Here is a 19,536-nt window from a genome sequence, read left to right as displayed (position 1 = left end):
GTTTTGCTCTGATGAGTGATTCTGGTTGAATTTTCAATTCTGCAGTCACATCTAAGTGAGGATTGAAAGGAGGAACCAGAATGCACTTCAAGCAAACACTAAGATCCTAAGTTCAGTACGAATATTTCTGTAAGATATTGTTTTCTGTACTATTGTAAATAGATAGGTACAATTTCATCCCTCATTTGCTCTTAATACACTACTAAGCCCCACTTTAAGTTTGCATTTTCATTTTATTCCACTCAGATAAAGTATAAAATTCAATAGTGTCTGCAGTCATATGTTTGTCAATGATGCTCCATGAAATTAATACTGCGATAAGTTATGAAATAGCAACAGTTTCATGGTCCTTTGTGTGTGTGTGTGAGACAATGTGGCAAGCCATGGTATTCTAAGTCTGACAAGATTGGGTGAAATCAGATCTGAATGGCTCAACTTGTCTTTCAAAAGTTAAACGAAAACTAGATTTTCATGTCCCACTGATGTTAAGGCCATTAGAGACAGTATTAGCTCAGCTGGGGCAAGATGGAGTGGGAGGGAGGAGGTAGTGCTGATATTAATGCGAAATCATTCAGTAAAACTCTGGAAAACATGAAGCTGAATGGCTTGATGGGGGCTGGAACGCTGATCCTCCATCATTACAGCCCACTGAAATGTTGCTAAGTATTGTATTCATCCGAAAGGTGCCTTATTTATTAGTAACACCACTATTACATTTAAAAAAATCACAATTTATGCACATCATTCTTTGACAATAACATTGGTGCTGTGGGGTTTGTAAAAGCCCTTATAAAAGGGAGAGTAATTAGTTTAAAGACACTGGTCTCCTATATGGTACGTCATTTCTGTACTCATCTTTTTTATGTATTTCCTTCCTCTAATATCTATAAAGCACATTACCTTCCTAAGAAAGTTTTCATAAATGAAGCCATGACTGATTGATTGAGTGATTAATTGATTCATTCATTCATTCCTGTCACATACAGACACGAGCAAATAATTAAGAAACATCAAACAACAACCATTAATTTCATGTGGTTTCAGCAACTTTATGTTTTCCAATAAATTCTCTCAATTAATAGTGCAAAATAACATAGTTGTGTGCTATCTCAGCTGCAACACACAATGAACCATTCCACTTTGAAATTCATATCTGGATGAATCAACCTAGTTTTCATACAAAAAAATTTAAAGTAAAATGTGAGAACAGTTAAATGTTATAATTGGTAATGTTTGTGTGTCAGTATCTGATGTCAAAACAAGCTTGTGAAGCTCCTTGCTTAATTGTATGGCCACAGGACTATGTTTACTTTCCCATGCCTACAATTACTTGTTACATTATGTTGCTTCACTTCAGATATACACGCATTAATAATTTTGAAACAGTGAGCTGAAAATTGCATGTGATGTCCTTCATAGTTTAAATATCACCACAGCAATACTTTACATGTAATAGTGCATATAAAATGTGCTCAAATTTTATGACAATTTACTATTAATGTTAGTTTTATTAATATCCGAAGACATATATTCAATTATTATCTATGCGTTTCTTTTCAAGGAATCAAAGGAGCGAAACATGGACACACTTTTCTAACTGCAGAAAGGTGCAATAAGAATAATAACTGAAAATAGTAGTCAGGCTCACAGTAAAGAACCATTTTAAAAAACTGGGTATCCTTATTGCGTCAATTGAGTACATCTAGAAATATGTTGTGTATATCAGGGAAAACATTAGTACGTATTTAAAAAATAGTTTTCTATAAATAATTGTACAACAAGTGCCAGTTTTGATTCACATTTACCAAGGAAAGGAGAGGAAAAAAAAGTCCCATAACAGCACTTTCCGCTGGGAATAAATTTGTATAATAAATTGCTCAAAGCAGATAAAAAAGATTGCTAAAATAAACCTATTTAAAAAGACAGCTAAAACATACATCATAATTAATGTATGCGACACAAGGGTTATAAAATTCAAGAATGGGGGTTAGTAATGAAAAGGGACAACTACAATAGCCTGTCACATTAAAATATACACTCCTGGAAATTGAAATAAGAACACCGTGAATTCATTGTCCCAGGAAGGCGAAACTTTATTGACACATTCCTGGGGTCAGATACATCACATGATCACACTGACAGAACCACAGGCACATAGACACAGGCAACAGAGCATGCACAATGTCGGCACTAGTACAGTGTATATCCACCTTTCGCAGCAATGCAGGCTGCTATTCTCCCATGGAGACGATCGTAGAGATGCTGGATGTAGTCCTGTGGAACGGCTTGCCATGCCATTTCCACCTGGCGCCTCAGTTGGACCAGCGTTCGTGCTGGACGTGCAGACCGCGTGAGACGACGCTTCATCCAGTCTCAAACATGCTCAATGGGGGACAGATCCAGACATCTTGCTGGCCAGGGTAGTTGACTTACACCTTCTAGAGCACGTTGGGTGGCACGGGATACATGCGGACGTGCATTGTCCTGTTGGAACAGCAAGTTCCCTTGCCGGTCTAGAAATGGTAGAACGATGGGTTCGATGACGGTTTGGATGTACCATGCACTATTCAGTGTCCCCTCGACGATCACCAGTGGTGTACGGCCAGTGTAGGAGATCGCTCCCCACACCATGATGCCGGGTGTTGGCCCTGTGTGCCTCGGTCGTATGCAGTCCTGATTGTGGCGCTCACCTGCACGGCGCCAAACACGCATACGACCATCATTGGCACCAAGGCAGAAGCGACTCTCATCGCTGAAGACGACACGTCTCCATTCGTCCCTCCATTCACGCCTGTCGCGACACCACTGGAGGCGGGCTGCACGATGTTGGGGCGTGAGCGGAAGACGGCCTAACGGTGTGCGGGACCGTAGCCCAGCTTCATGGAGACGGTTGCGAATGGTCCTCGCCGATACCCCAGGAGCAACAGTGTCCCTAATTTGCTGGGAAGTGGCGGTGCGGTCCCCTACGGCACTGCGTAGGATCCTACGGTCTTGGCGTGCATCCGTGCGTCGCTGCTGTCCGGTCCCAGGTCGACGGGCACGTGCACCTTCCGCCGACCACTGGCGACAACATCGATGTACTGTGGAGACCTCACGCCCCACGTGTTGAGCAATTTGGCGGTACGTCCACCCGGCCTCCCGCATGCCCACTATACGCCCTCGCTCAAAGTCCGTCAACTGCACATACGGTTCACGTCCATGCTGTCGCGGCATGCTACCAGTGTTAAAGACTGCGATGGAGCTCCGTATGCCACGGCAAACTGGTTGACTTTGACGGCGGCGGTGCACAAATGCTGCGCAGCTAGCGCCATTCGACGGCCAACACCGCGGTTCCTGGTGTGGCCGCTGTGCCGTGCGTGTGATCATTGCTTGTACAGCCCTCTCGCAGTGTCCGGAGCAAGTATGGTGGGTCTGACACACCGATGTCAATGTGTTCTTTTTTCCATTTCCAGGAGTGTATATCACAATGCAATGCTTTTACCAGAAAAAGTGCCAATGCCTATAGTGCATGATAGTAATGTCATGTCATTCTTCTGACCTCAGCATCTCACTCAACAGTGATGATGTTGACTCAGTTTTCCCAGATCAAATTAAGGGAGTACATGGTGTCATACATGTTTGTGATCCTGTTGTCACCAGCAGTGGTCCATGGCATGTGCAATGCAAAACAAGTTGTCATAAGATATTTAGTGCAAATTGTGTATGATCAAGAGGATGTACTGAAGGGGAAAACCAAATGAGGCAGTGTAGTTGTTAAAACAATGGCTTCATATTCGGGAGAACAGAGTTTGCTGTATCCAGCCATCCTGATTTAAGTTTTCCTAAACCATTTCAAGCAAATGCTGGGCTGGATCCTTCATCAAAGCCACATTTGACCACTGCCCTATCCTCATAAACACAGTAACACATTCTGTGTGCATTCTATGTATATTGAAGATATTTATTTTCATGGTGATGAAAAAATCCTATATCACTATGAGATGGTCCCTGCATGCATGCATGCATGCATGGATGGATGGATGGATGGATGGATGGATGGATGAATAAGGGTCTAGTTCACCTCAAATTCTAGCACCTATGACACTAAGATACAACGATTTGTAGAACAGTTGAGTGCAAAACTGAAGACCAACTGAAGAAAAATATTCTTTATTTCGAATTAAACACGAAATAACATTTTATGCATCTGGTTCTTTCTTTCCGCACAATCTTCTTTCCTTCAATGAGAAAATTAAAAGAAACATACTATCAGCTGAGATTTATCACTTCACAATACACTAATTTCCATTACCTCAACATGATTTCCTTAACAGCTGTTGCCAATTCACATAGTGTCACCCAATACCTTTGTTTTACAGTTATTCTCTAAAAACAATGAATTTAATATAACAATTCAATTTCTATATTACAGTAAAGAAATAAAATTTGAAGTAGTAGATTCCAGAATTGTGAGATAGGACAGCCCATTTATTTGATTACCAGTAAGAACAAGAACTGAAGGCCCGTTTTGCTGGTTACCGACAAGCATGTGATTTATACGCAGATTTCCATTCTTTATGCACTTCCATCTTCATACAACTACAAATAAAAACATTATAGCCTGACAACTGTTTAACAGAGGAATTTGTTAAGGGAAGAGTATAGGTAATATCAGAAAACATGTATTCAGGTACTGTATACCAGTGCCCCTCCTAAGAGTCGTCAGGCTCATTTCCTCTAGTGTTTTGGCAGATATTTGCAATTTCATTTTTACAATGTGTGGCTGCAGTCAGTCCAATCAAATTTTGTTTATTGGAACATCTTTCATTTGACACCCAGCATCAATGGAAAGTATTGTTTTCTTTCTCATTACAAAAAAGTGATATTTCATTGTAAAAATACAGCAACCAGCCACTTTTTAATGCGTTTTATTTATGCCAATATGCATTTCGGGTTTGCACCCATCTTCAGCTGGCAAATTACATGGATCTTCAGTTACTACAGTAGTACAATCTCGACAGCAGTTTGGATGCTGCAGCAGGCCTGTGCAAAAGCAACGATTCCAATCATTTACTTCAATTTCGCGAGTTTAAAGTTACGCACTATCAGCTGTTCATTTTACTTACATGAAATGATTGGAATCGTTGCTTTTGCACAGGCCTGCTGCAGCATCCAAACTGCTGTCGAGATTGTACTACTGTAGTAACTGAAGATCCATGTAATTTGCCAGCTGAAGATGGGTGCAAACCCGAAATGCATATTGACATAAATAAAACGCATTAAAAAGTGGCTGGTTGCTGTATTTTTACAATGAAATATCATTATCCACGGCCACGGAGCTCAACAGTCCAACTATAATGGACAAATTGTTACAAAAGTGATTTTTAAAGCAGATTTTTACCTGCTCATTTGATAGAGTGGTCCCAAATTAGCCTAGCATGTTATTCATTTCATTGATCTTTATTAACAGGAACAGTAAAACTTTATGACTAACCAGTACTCCAGCATCAACTTGCATGCTGCAGGGACTGACGAACTCACCATTTAGTCCCATAACCCCACTGAGTCAATCAATCGGATGCATGCATGCTACTGCCATGCAGCATTGTTGCTCAGCTGCTGTCAGGGTACTGGTTACTCATCATGTTTTAATATTTCTGTTAATACATATCTAATTTTGTTTGTAATGGGAAACAAACTGATGCTTTCCATTGATGCTGGGCATCAAATGAAAGATGTGTTGAGCAGTATTTATTTGGGCTGACTCTAGCAACACATTTCAAAAGGAAATTACAAACATCTGCCAAAATACCAGAGGAAACACATCTGAAGACTTTTAGGAGGGACACCTGCATATAAATATTACTCACGCATGTATATATTCTGCATACAGCCTTAGACACACTGAGAAAATTTTATTTGTGTAATTCATGTAACATGTCTCACATTACAGTAACAAAATACAGGGAACATACAACATTTCAAATTTTTTTGGAAAATTTCTCAGAAGTAATTTAAATATCAGATGTTCAGCTTAGTAATTGCCTACTAGAACACCCTGCAGACTGGTAAAAACATCACTTGATATTTTGACTACTACTACAATACACAGGGTAAGGTGGGGTAAATCTGACTGGGTGGGTAAACCCAACCGCCCTCTATTTGTGAGAAACAGCAAAGTGGAGTGATTTTGCATTAGTGTTACCATATAGAGCATTCGAAATAATGAAAATGTCACCTAGACAGCTTTGCCGCATTTGACATTTAGAGACCCAAAAGGCAACAAGTGAGTTTTCGATTGTTTCAATTTAATTTTTGTGCAAATTGCTTCAATTGATTTCCCTTATTAAATAAAATGATTGCAAAACAATAGGTAAGTGGTGGTGGTTGTTGGGATGTTTAAGGGGGACTAAACAGCTAAGGTCATCAGTCCCCCACAATAGGTAAGTGATTTTCGTAGTGCATTAAGTGACCTATTCAGTGTATGTATTGTTTTTGTTGGAAATGTCATGTAAATTGTTTCTATGTGTGTTAAATGAAACATGGCATTGTGGGGTAAATCTGACAGCATATTTTTTTATCATTTATGTGTATGGAATCGTTTATTAATGTAAACAAAGTGAATTTTTGTTATTTTTTGGAAAACAGTACAAAATTACAAATGAAAAATGACAACACACAATCAAAACGATATTCGCCGAGCAGTTGTTGCAATGCAAATGGGAATATCTTTATGAGCTGTCGCTCATGATTTAACATTCCGAGATCGACGTTGCTGTTGCACCGATGTGCAATGAAATCATCTTTTTTCAATTAAAATTTACATTCATTTAACTTTCAGTAAATTTAGTACTCTAAACATTATTATTTTTTAATGTATTTTGTTCGTTTATGTAAAAAACATAATTGCTTATAATTACTTCCCAAAAAAAACCCATTCATTTAGAACTATTTCTTTGCAAAATCAGCCAAACAAATAGGAGTCGGATTTACCCACCATTTTTGCAAATGGCAAGTTTCTTAAAATATGGATATCTCAAAAACTATTGATGGTTTAACAAAAATATTTTGCTCCTTTATATTACCTATAATTTAACGTATATAACGTCAAGATCTAACCTCGGATAAGCATTTTACAGCCACAAGAAATTACTAGGTCGGATTTACCCCACCTTACCCTACATATGCTCATTTATGTTCTTTTTTTTGCCAATATTTCTCTTTTCTCAAACATGGTCAATGCAACACTTGGCCCAAGCAATTTCTACAAACATTTCAATGAGTTGATAAACTGAGTCAGACAGAAAGAAAGTAAGTGAAGCTGCTTATTTCAAACATAATCACCATAAGTGTTAATACAGTTATCTCACTGTGGGACAAGATGGCCAGTGATTTTGTGGAAAAATGTTTGTGGTTGCCAAGAGAACCATGACTGTATCCAGGCGTGCACCTCTTCATTCCAAGCAAATTGACACCATGAATGTCTTTCTTCAAGCCTCTAAAAATATGTATATCGCGTGGGGAGAGATTAGGACTGTATGGAGGGTGTGTAAGGGCTCCCCAGCAAAACTTCTGTTGTGCAGTCAACACAACCTTGGCAACATGTGAATGGGCACTAACCTGTAACAGAATGACACCATCCATCAACATTCCTGGGCATTTGGACTTGATAGTCCAGAAAATCGATGAAAAGTGGGTTAATGATTGGCATCATTCTCTTGTAGGGTGAAGCAGCTGACCCTTGCAGTCAAAGGAAAAGGTCATCATTACTTTCCCGGGGCTGGCGTGCCTGTTGTTTTGACTAGGCTGCAGATGTCTCACTAGGAAGCCCTTACACATTCTCCATACAGTCATAATATCTCCCAAATGATAAGAAAACTTTGGAGCCTTCAAGAAAGACATTCATGGTTGTCTATTTGCTTTGTTTGAAGAGTTGCATGTGTGGGTACAAACACAGTTCTGTAGGCAACCACAAACATTTATCCATGAAGGCGCTGACCATATTGTCTCAGAGTGGGACAACTGCATTAACAGTCACGGCGATGACTTTTGAAATAATAAACTGTTTACTTACTTTTTTTTCCTGTCTCATTTTCATCTGACTGTCCCTTATATTTAACAAGCTGCCAGAACACATCAAATGTCACATTGATACTAGGTAGAATTTACTATGGAATTAAGGAATATTCTGTTTTGCAACTTCTACTTAAGAGTACGATCACAGAAAGTCTTAAATTCAAGGTTTCAGATCAGTTTCTACTTAGAATCAGCACCGTTACGCAACAGTCTGTGTAAAAGGTAAGTCATTTCATTGTGATGCACTTAAATTTATATCTTTGACTTCTTTCAACATGCAAAAGAATAATCTCCATGGTGCTGATGGAATATGATTAATGTATTTAAAGTGTCATTTCAGTATGTTCCCTAGTCATTATCTTCAAAATTGAAAAGTAAAAACAGGAAAATTCAGAAGTGATGATGGTGGATATGAAACATGTAGAAATGTTGATTCAGCATAATGTTGATACTTGGCTGATACTCTAACTCTACAATTTCTTATTATTAGCACATGGAATATGGCTCACGAACTGTACTAATACTTAACTGACACAGATTTACAATATGCCAAACATGACATGAATTGTGCAATAAAACGAGGGCGAACAATCACCATTTAGCTGTTCCTTAAAGGATAAAACTATTACAGTTTACAGAAGCTGTATGCAACAAGTGTGAAAAGCCGGTAATAAACCAGGAGTGAAACAGCGGAAAATAGTGGTGAAATACATTGTGATTGACACACTGGATTGTGTTGATTACAGTGGTGGGCTTCCTGAATCACTTAGTCTACCACACTGCAAATGATAACACACGTCACAGTTTCATTTTGCCATCTGATTTAGAGTGTGAATATGAGACAAAGCACTTTATTATTTGTAGTTTGAAAACTGAGCAATATAATAATCTTACTTTATAAATTGAAAATCAACACTATAAAGATTTCTATAACAATGGCACCTGGTATAAAACTAAGTGCATTTTGACAGTTGGTCCATACTACTACACACTGTGTGTACTTAACTGAACATCTGATAGTTTTGTGCAAAAGATAACTATAAGTACTTGACTGTTACTGTGAACATAAGCTTGAGAACTAGTAACTAATTCCAATGAGTGACATGGAATTATAGCCACCCAATTACTCTACACTATACAAATGCCAACACTGGTTGTACATTAAGTTCCGAAACGTATCCTTAGTATATCACTGCTATCAAGTACAATTATCAGTATGTTTGTTTATAATTTCAACTTTTGAAACGGTACGATAGTTGCTTCTATGCTACTTACACAAGCCAGGAAATAATTTTTATGTTCAGTGAACAGACCTACGGAGAACACTGACATAACACGCAAAATTTTGTTTCAACAACAGTTCGCAACATAACGATTATGAAGTTAACTGACACGTACGTTCTTTATCATAAGATATGTGTACTTGATATATCGACTCTGCAATGAAGCAAAATCAATTTAATACAATAGATTTTACATTCAAATAATCTCCTTATCATACTTACAGGTAAATTAATTGAGAGGTCAGTGCCATCCAAAAGAATGACCCTACACTGGATGGAATGTTTATTCACCACAGATCTTTGAGAACCTAATTTCATATGACTGGACTTTTGAGCATTACGCCCCTTTCTACGACTAAGGAACCGTAACATTGTTAATTATATCCGAGGCATTAAATCAAATAAATCCTTTCACTAACATACAAAACACAAACCACTGTGTACACATTACACCAAAGATATGTAAACAACGCTGGCAAAGTTTACGACTATCGGAAGAATGAAAACTTAAACATTTTGCATTGTTTCAAATATTGCCAACAGCGTCGAGCGGAATAACCTGTCATTGTTTATGACGAAATAACTACGGGTAAACGTAATATTATTTAGCATTCTCTTCTGGTAATAAGAACTCTGAGAAGATAATTCGTTATTAATTTTCTAACTGATTGAGTTAAACGTTTTCAAGTAGCACAAACTGGAAATAAAAGGTGTTTTAGAGATTATAGTAAATACTGTGAAAGTCAAAGTACTGGCACAATCAACAACAAACAGCACAAAACACCAAAATATCATAAAGCAAAGCCCTTGTTAAACGACACGAAACGAGAACGATAGCAGCGCTCAAAGTGGGGTGGCAGTGAAATTTGAATACGAGAAATATGGCGCGGAAATCAGTGTCATTGCTTTTTGAAATACGAGTACTAGATAATAATACGTTTCATTTATATTTTATGGGTACGTCTGGTGGTAAAGTGTATTTATCTGTAAAGCCCAATATTGAAATTTCGACTGTGTGGCTGTTATCAAGTGGAAACTATGTTCCTCATTACTGCCTTGTTGTGCGTATTGCACTCTTCTAACTTCATTTTTGCCCTCTTCCGTAATGTTGCGTGGGCTAAATGATTCCAAATTTGTTTTTGTTTCATATGAAATAGAAACTGGTTTCGTCACATGGTATTCATATCTATTTGCTATCGCTTACGAATCAGTATGTGAACTGCTCGATATAAATGCACTATAACTATACAGCTCGTATTCTACGTTATTTTTATTACCTTCCGTATTTCGTACTCTCGCATGAAATGGAAACCATCGAAATTATCATTGACTTCTGCTAGGTTATACTGTTTGTACCTGTTAATGACGCGTGAAAAAATTTACGTAACTCCTGTCGCATTTTTACCATTTGCAAGGAAGTACACAAAGCACAGGACCTACTCATTTACATCTACTACAACCATACTCTGCAAGACATTGCAAGATGTATGCCACTCCGTGGTAACAGGCAGCATAATTCAAAGCAGAATTGTATACCCTTACTGTGGCAAGATATAATAAAGCTGAATACAAATGCAGTCAAAACCTGCTAACATGGAGCTCTCCATTAAATGTGAGAAAGTTTGAAAAACGGATGCAAACAAAAATAACGTAAGATACGAGCAATATATTTACAATGCATTTAAATCGGTCAGTTCATACTCAGTTTCGTAAGCAATGACAGATACATATAAGACAGCAGAACGCCATGCAACGAAAGCAGCTTCTGTTTTATCTGAAACAAAAATAAATTTGGAATCATCCACCTTATCCAATATTACAGATGCTAGAAGAACGTAATCAGAGTACGAATTTACACTGAAGAGCCAAAGAAACTGGTACGCCTGCCTAATACCGCGCAGAGCCCCCACGAGCACGCAGAGGTGCCACAACATGACGTGGCATGGACTCCACTAATGTCTGAAGTAGTGCTGGAAGGAACTGACACCATGAATCCAGCAGGGCTCTCTATAAATCCATAAGAGTACGAGGGGGTAAAGACCTCTTCTGAACAGCGCGTTGTAAGGCATCCCAGATATGCTAAATAATGTTCGTTTATGGGGAGTTTGGTGGCCAGCGGAAGTGTTTAATATCGGAAGATTGTTCCTGGAGCCACTCTGCAGCAATTCTGGACGTTAGGGTGTCGCATTTTCCTGCAGGAATTGCCCAAGTCTGTCGGAATGCACAATGGACATGATGGGTTGCAGATGATCAGACTGGATGCTAACGTTTGTGTCATTTGTCAGAGTCAAATTTAAATGTATCAGCAGTCCCATATCACTCCAACTGCCCAGACCCTACATCATTCCAGAGCCTCCACTAACCTGAACAGTACCCTGCTGACATGCAGGGTCCTTGGTTTCATGAGGTTGTCTCCATACCCGTACACATCCATCTGCTCGATACAATTTGAAACGAGACTCGTCCGACCAGGCAACATGTTTCCATTCATCAACAGTCCAACGTTGGTGTTGACGGGTCCAGGCGAAGCATAAAGCTTTGTGTCGTTGCAGTTATCAAGGGTGCATGAGCGGGCCTTCGATCCAAAAGCCCATATCGATGATTTTTCGTTGAATGGTTCGCATTCTGGCACTTGCTGATGACCCAGCATAGATATCTGAAGCAATTTGCGGCAGGATTGCACTTCTGTCACGTTGAACGAGTCTCTTCAGTTGTCGTTTGTCCCGTTCTTGCAGGATCTTTTTCCGGCCGCAGCGATGTCGGAGATTTGATGTTTTACCGGATTCCTGATATTCACGGTACACTCGTGAAATGGTCGTACGGGAAAATCCCCACTTCATCGTTACCTCGGAGATACTGTGTCCCATTGCTCGTGCGCCAACTATAACATCACGTTCAGACTCACTTAAATCTTGATAAACTGCCATTGTAGCAGCAGTAACCGATGTAACAACTGCCCCAGACACTTTTTGTCCTCTATAGGCGTTGCCGACCGCAGCGCGATATTCTGCCTGTTTACAAATCTTTGTATTTGAAAACGCATGCTTACACCAGTTTCTTTGGCACTTCAGTGTACAACGCAATCCAGGACAACTCGTAATCAGCAGAACACTTTGATGAAACCAACTTCTGTTAACAATTAAACGAAAACAAACATAGAAGACTAAAAACGAGCTGATAAGAAAACGAGATGATGGACTGATAAACTTGCAGTGCTCCAAGTGGTGTGGCGGCGAATCAAAGGAGTGTTACCAGGAGTCTCCATATGAGTTTACCCCATGATAGGCAGTTTCGAAACTCTATGGGGCAAAAAAATGCAATATTTTGAGTCAATTTGCTACACGCCTTGGAGTCGCTTCAGTTGTCAAAAAGGTTTTGGCACTTGCAGTCATGCTAGCACTCCAAGCTGGTGGTGTGTAGTAACAGAAGAGTGGAATGATATAAACGAAGAACTTGCCTTTTTTAATGGTGTAACTTCCATATTTCCCAGTCACTAAAAGTGGTGGTGACTTTTCCAATACGAAAAGGGACCATGTCATCAATGTAACAGCAATAAGAAATACTTCCAAGATTGTAAAAAAACATACCTAGTTTTGAAGGTATTAAAGTAAGTCTGAAATTCGCAAAGAAATGTGTGAAACGAAGTGCAATCAGCAAAAAGCATCAGTATTCAGAAAGTATATGCCAAGTATGCCAATATACCTCTCCTGTTAATGTCAGCATATAATAATGAAATTACCAGTGCAGTGTAATATAAACAGTTCACAGTACCAGAGTCGTAATGGCATCATCGAAAATCATTTAAGGTGGAAAATGAATCGTGACCTGATGTGTTTAAGTTCAAAATGAACTGATTACTTGTATATCCGCATGCTTGGCATGTACTTTCTGAATTCTGATGCTTTTTGTCGATTGTACTTCTGTTCACAAACTTTTTGCGGATTTCAGGCTTATTTTAATACATTCAAAACGGAGTGTTTTTTTATAACGTTGGCGATATTTTTTATTGATGTTACAACTTATAGCGGTGCAATTAACTCCGAAATACAATCTCATTTGCGTTTTGAATGTGCTTCTACACTCCATACAAACAATAAACAATCGTTTCATTGTGTTTTTATACGCGCCAGTTGCTTGTCAGCGCTGCAGCAGCAGTTGCAAAAGACTGCAGGAGTTCCATGTCTGTTTGTCGTAGACTGTGGTACTAGTCAAAATAAAGAGAACGTTGTTCGTACTTATATAGAATAACTAATGGAGTGATATAAGTGTTACTCGAAGAGGGTACTGACTGTCCAATCTAGGTATAATGTATGATTAAGGTATCCAAGGTGGCTGTAGCTGTACAAGTTGTGGCAAGTGGCTACGCAGTAAGTTGAGTCAATTGCCTAATAATAGGTTATGGCTTGAAAATTGGATATTGGAAGGTAAATATCTGGGAGGTGCTGCATAGCGGTAGATGATGGGCATAAGATGAAACTTAAGCTGTATCAATTAACTCGTTGAGATGTATGAGGGCAGGAATTGAGAAATAACAGATGATATTTAAAGACCATTTTAAGTCCGTTTACACCTTAGACCACTGATGAGCTATGGTCTAAAATTCATATACTACGTCATTGGAAATAACCTCCTTTAACGGAATGGGACCATCAATCACAGAGGCAAAAATAAAAGAAAGTCAGGTCCTGTGATACGATAGGAAAACAGAGAACGACAGCAACACTCCTAATAGCCTGGCTGTGAACTCTGAATACGAGAAAATATGGGTCGAAAATCTGTAGTTTTAATTCTAAATACTTGATTTAGATGATAATTTTTTTCATTTATGCTTCATGGGTAGGCCCTGTAGTCTAGCAGTTAATGTGTGCCTGGAAACTGAAAGGTTTTTGTGACTTTGCAACGCAATATATTCGAGAAATCTCAACCAAAAACTAGGAGCAACTTTTCATAGCTGGGATTCATAAACAGAAAAAAATTTTAAATTTTAGTGTTAGCCTTTAACTGTAAAATTATTTAATTGTAAAACACATTACTTCAGTTGCGACCGTGTGGCCGTTATCGAGTGGAAGCAATTGCTCCAAAGGTCATGTTAAAAATCGTCTGGCATGATGTGTCACAGAAGTTGGTGTCCTTTTCATCGCATCGCGTTTCTGGTTATGTTTTCTTGTGTGTGGTGAAATCTTTGAACAGCATTGTCAATATGTTCTTCATACTTTGTTTTATTTTTGCATTCATCTATGATATTGTATGGAGTAAATGATTCCGTATCTTTTTGTTTCACATAAAAGAGGCTGGTTTTGTCACATAGTGTTCTGTGGACATTTGTTCCCGCCTATAAATCTGTGCGTGAGCTGCTCTATTTAAATACTTTTTAAGTATCTTGTTCATATTCTGCTTTAATTTAGTTTGCATCTGTTTTCTATACTTTCTGAAATTCGATGGAGAATACCATCTTAGCAGCTTTTGACAGAATTGGTGTTTATTAGATGTTGTCAGGGAATGCTTGTGAGGGGCTAATGCATTCTTCCTTGGAAATGCTAAAAATGCAGCAGTAATTATGCAGATGTGTTCACTCATTATTGACATATACTCCAAACAATACATTGCTTCAGAAACCAATGTACTGCAATTATCCTTCCACGCCAATGAAAATTTAAAAGCAACTAAAATGTACTCTAAAACTTTCATAATTGAATCTGCTAGTGAATTATGCATAAGCAGAGTTTACTAACTAAATGTGATAGCATTAATTAAGTACAGTAGAAGTACATTCACACTCTATCACATATAGAAATGTGTGCTTCGATGTAAAATATTTATGCTATGTGATAATACCTGGTACAATAACTACAATAACTACGTTGTGTGTTACAAATACTACAAAGCATACTGGTGACAAGAAGCAACACAATTCGAAGCAGAAATACATACTCATTCCCTGAGAAGCTGTAGTAAAGTTGAGTATCATCTCTGTCAGAAGTTGTCAGCTTGGACTTCTCCATTAAATGCAAGAAAATATCAACAATGAATGTTCAAATGGTTCAAATGGCTCTGAGCACTATGAGACTTAACTTCTGAGGTCATCAGTCCCCTAGAACTTAGAACTACTTAAATGAAACTAACCTAAGAACATCACACACATCCATGCCCAAGGCAGGATTCGAACCTGCGACCATAGCGGAACAACGAATGTGGTCTAAAATAAAGTAGAATACAAACAATATATGTACAATGCATTGAAGTTGAGCAGTTCACACACAGATCTATAGGCAGGAACAAATGTCTGTGTAACACTATGCTACTTAACAAGCTTCTGTTTTATATGAAACAAAAACAAATCCAGCGCCACACAGTATTACAGGTGCAATAAAAAATTAAGCACACTACAAGCAACATATTCACACTACAAATCAAAGAGTGAAACACACACACACACACACACACACACACACACACACACACACACACACACACACACACACACGAGATCATAATTAGGAACACAATGTTATGAAACCAGATTGTGTTTTGAACAAAACCGAAACAAATGTGGAAGGCTTTCAATCACCCAGTAAGAAACCAAGGTGATGAATTGATCATGGAGATATAAAATAAAGAAGAGGCCCTAACATCACGACTGTGAAGCCAAGAATTTCAACAGACAGCCATCTTGATCCGACCAAAATACCATTGTTTTAAGCTTGTGTGCATAAGGTTGTGGAGATGGGTACTAAGGTGTACTACAACCACTACTGAATGATGTGTGACACAGTTATACATGAATTGTTTAATTGCATAGAGTGACTTTATAGAGCTTTCACACTATTAAAACACCAAAATGCACTGGTAGTCCTTACCAAAGATCCTCTCTTTAGAACATCAGAGAGGTTTCGACCTCTCAAAGCTGTTGATGTTCTCACAGAGCTGCATGCGGAAAGTGCAGTGCATGGTGGGTTGAATCGATGGCGAGTGATAGGGTGATTGCCAGACAGACCATACTATGGCTGCTGTGTGAGCAAGAGATGGTTGGGCCGTGTCTCATTGAGATATGTGTTGGATGGCTGCCCTATGATGGTGGTAAGGTCGTTTGAAGCCTGCAGCATGCATAAGAATTCGTTTCTGCCGCTGAAGTAGGAGCATTGTGTTGGTGTATGGCGTTCAGATGAGGCACCTGTAATGCAATTCAGAGCAGACACCCTGTGCAGGTGATGGCGATGGTAGCTCTGTGAACAGCTGATTCTGTGAGGGGCCTAATGTGGTTGTCCTGCAGGATCCATGAAGGTTTGAGCCTCAGGAGCAACACTATTGTTGGTGTGACATGCACTAGTACATCTAATGTCTGTTCCCTGTGGGACAGTGCTTTGTGAGGCCCTGTGTATGGTGACCGAAGGGCTGGGCATATGGTGTCATCATGTTTCATTATGAATTTACACTGGCAGAGGTCTTTATGAACGCAGACCTTTGGCTGCGTGTGTGGTGATTGTGGCAGCACATACATGTTCTGGAAACGTGTGCAAACTCGGGCCACTAGTGTCAGCAGGTCAGTGTGTGCTGTATCGAATGAAGGCGGTGCAAACTCTGTGGAAAGCAATAGGGTTTCACTGTATAGGATCTTGGCAAGTGACGCTTGGGGGTGAACTTAATATGCCAGCTGAACGCCAAGGAGTATCCATGGCAATGTCTCAGACCAGGACCCACTGTGGCACATCAGAGCCGCCTTCATAGTTCTATACCACCTTATGTCCAACCCATTGATTTGGGGCTGGTAAGATGTGGTGTGTGTGTGTGTGTGTGTGTGTGTGTGTGTGTGTGTGTGTGTGTGCGTATGTGTGTGTGTATGTGTGTGTGTGTGTGTGTGTGTGTGTGTGTGTGTGTGTGTGTGTGAGATTGACACTGTGCAGGAAGTACAGGACTGTGAAGAGGGACGACTCGAATTGCTGGTTTTGGTCTGTGGTGATCTGTTCTAGGCTTCCAAAGTGCCTGATCCTCAGTTATATAAATGTGTGCGCCATTGTTTCCACAGTAATATCCCAGGCAGGTACCGCCTCGACACAGTCGATGTTCTCTTGATGAGTGAACGCAGGTACCAGAAGCATTCTGACAGAGGAATGGGTCCCATGATGTTGATATGTATTCGTCTGAAACATGAATTGGGTATCAGAAAGTGCTTGGGCTGTGGCTGGGTGTGGTGAGAGTATTTGCTTCGTTGACCAACTATGCTGCCCTATGCTCAGCATTTGGGTCTCACTTAGCACTGTGCCACATGAACCTGTCCTTGACCAGACATGTTATTGTACTGATTCCTGGTTGGCTGAAATTGTGTTAACTATTGAATACGTCTCATCACATACTGAGTGACATGACGGGGTGTATCCTGTCTTGGGATATGTCATGCAGCAGTATTAGCTTGCTATTGGGTAATGTTCAATGTTCGATCCAAAGATTGGTCGTCGCATCTGTCACGAGTTAGTCAATGGAAGGGTCGCTGACTTGCTCTGTGGCCATAAGTTCATAAGCCTATTACAACGAAATTGCACCAGTCAAAGAGAGCTAACCTTCACCAATCCGAGAGAGGTAATCCGCAATTACGTTGTCTGCCCATTGGATGTGGCTGGTGTTAGTAGTGCACTGCAACATGAGGTCTAGATGGCGGAAATGGTGCGGACTGACAACTTCAAGCAGGTTCATGATTGTGTCCACAAACAGCTTATGGTTTATTTAAATCGTTACGCTGTGCCCTTCTATGTCATCTCGTAAATGTTTGATCACAGCATCAATTGTGAGCAACTCAAGATCGAAGGCAGACCGCTCAGACTGGGTGGCGTGAGCAGCTACAGTACATTATTGCCAATTTACTGCAGAACAGCCTCCACAGCAGTGTTGCTAGTGTCTCTGGTAAGGGTGCGTCATGCATTCGGGTTGGTATGGGCTAGGGTGATAGTCATAAGTAGTGACTGTTTCAAGGTTTGGAATGCTTCTTCCATGCTTGATATCTATACGATTTTTTCTCGCCATGTTCGTCCTTTCTAGCCAATGTGTCTGTCAGTGGCAACTGTGAAGCAGTTGTTGTGACGATAAAAGTCTAGTGTGTCAAGGATACGACATAAATCTTTATATGTATTCAGTAGAGGCAGGTTCTGGGCTGTAAGTATGCATTTTGCCGTGGGGTGGATGCCACCTACGTTCTGGGTGTGGCCCAGGAAAGTGATCTCAGAATGTTTAAACTGAGACTTAGCCTCATTAACGATAAGCTCTCCTTCACAGAGGACAGATGAGGCCTGCTCCAAATGAATTGACTGGTCTTTGAGGTTACTGGTGAAGATCAAAGTATCATGTAAATATGTGTAGCAGTGGGGGCAGCCCATCAATCAATCACTACCACATTTGGGCCATATTCTTCAAATCAGATGGTATATAATGGTACTTGAAGAGCCAAAATGGATTAATGACGCCATTTTTGTGCACTGGAATCTGCAGGTACATCCGTTTACAGTTGATGACACTGATCACTGTGGTACCTGTGACCGTATGCGTAAAATCTTGTATAGGAGTTGGGTAGCTGTCATGAAGTGTCCTGGAATTAAGTAACCTGTAATCACCACAAAGTCTTATGGTACCATCTTTTTTCAGTACAAGTTTGATTCTGGAGACACACGGACTGTCTGATGATGGCATGACCCCCATTTGAAGCAGTTTGTCAATAGTGTTCTTCAAAATCTGCAGATCTGCTGGACAGGGGCGGTGTGGTTTGTTACAGCTGGACAAACCTTCTGTCATAATGGCGCAGCGCATTGTACCATCTTTAACTGCACACATGGGTGCCAGGGAGTAGGAAGTGGAGGTAGTATAAGTACTGTTTGTCAACACAGTGCATTGCCTTGTACTAATCTGGGTGTGATTGTTCTCCAGTGGCGGCAGCACTGAAGGCAGCAGGGAATCTCCTGTGTCGTGAGTGTAGCTGGCCTGTTGCCCATATGATGTAACCAACTGCTGTGAAAATGACTGCAGGCGGTCATGTGCTAGTGCGTATACTGCAGCGACCATTTTGATATGGCATGTAAGCAAAGAATTGTCATGTTGTACGTTTTGTGATTGTGATTGACATTTAAGAATTTGTTGATGCATCGTTATGGCATTGTTTACTGTGTGAGCACAGTCATGAAGGGTCTCCAAATACGCGTTTTCAAAGATGTGATGT

The 19,536-nt window shown here is 39.9% G+C and overlaps 1 protein-coding gene across 1 annotated transcript in view; it reads right to left on the bottom strand.

Annotated features, from left to right (window-relative positions):
- The window catches only part of LOC124722164 (band 4.1-like protein 5), a 147,279-nt gene extending 137,483 nt beyond the window's left edge, over positions 1-9,796 (bottom strand). The window contains exon 1 of the mRNA XM_047247366.1: positions 9,561-9,796. Coding sequence (XP_047103322.1) covers positions 9,561-9,710 — 150 coding nt within the window. The 5' untranslated portion in view covers positions 9,711-9,796. The remainder of the gene's footprint in view (positions 1-9,560) is intronic.
- Positions 9,797-19,536: the final 9,740 nt, after the last annotated feature.

Source organism: Schistocerca piceifrons, chromosome X, assembly GCF_021461385.2.
Source record: "Schistocerca piceifrons isolate TAMUIC-IGC-003096 chromosome X, iqSchPice1.1, whole genome shotgun sequence".
In the NCBI taxonomy this organism is placed as follows: domain Eukaryota; kingdom Metazoa; phylum Arthropoda; class Insecta; order Orthoptera; family Acrididae; genus Schistocerca; species Schistocerca piceifrons.
The sequence above is the reverse complement of the archived record's forward strand: the minus strand, read 5'-3'. Positions and strand labels throughout refer to the sequence as shown.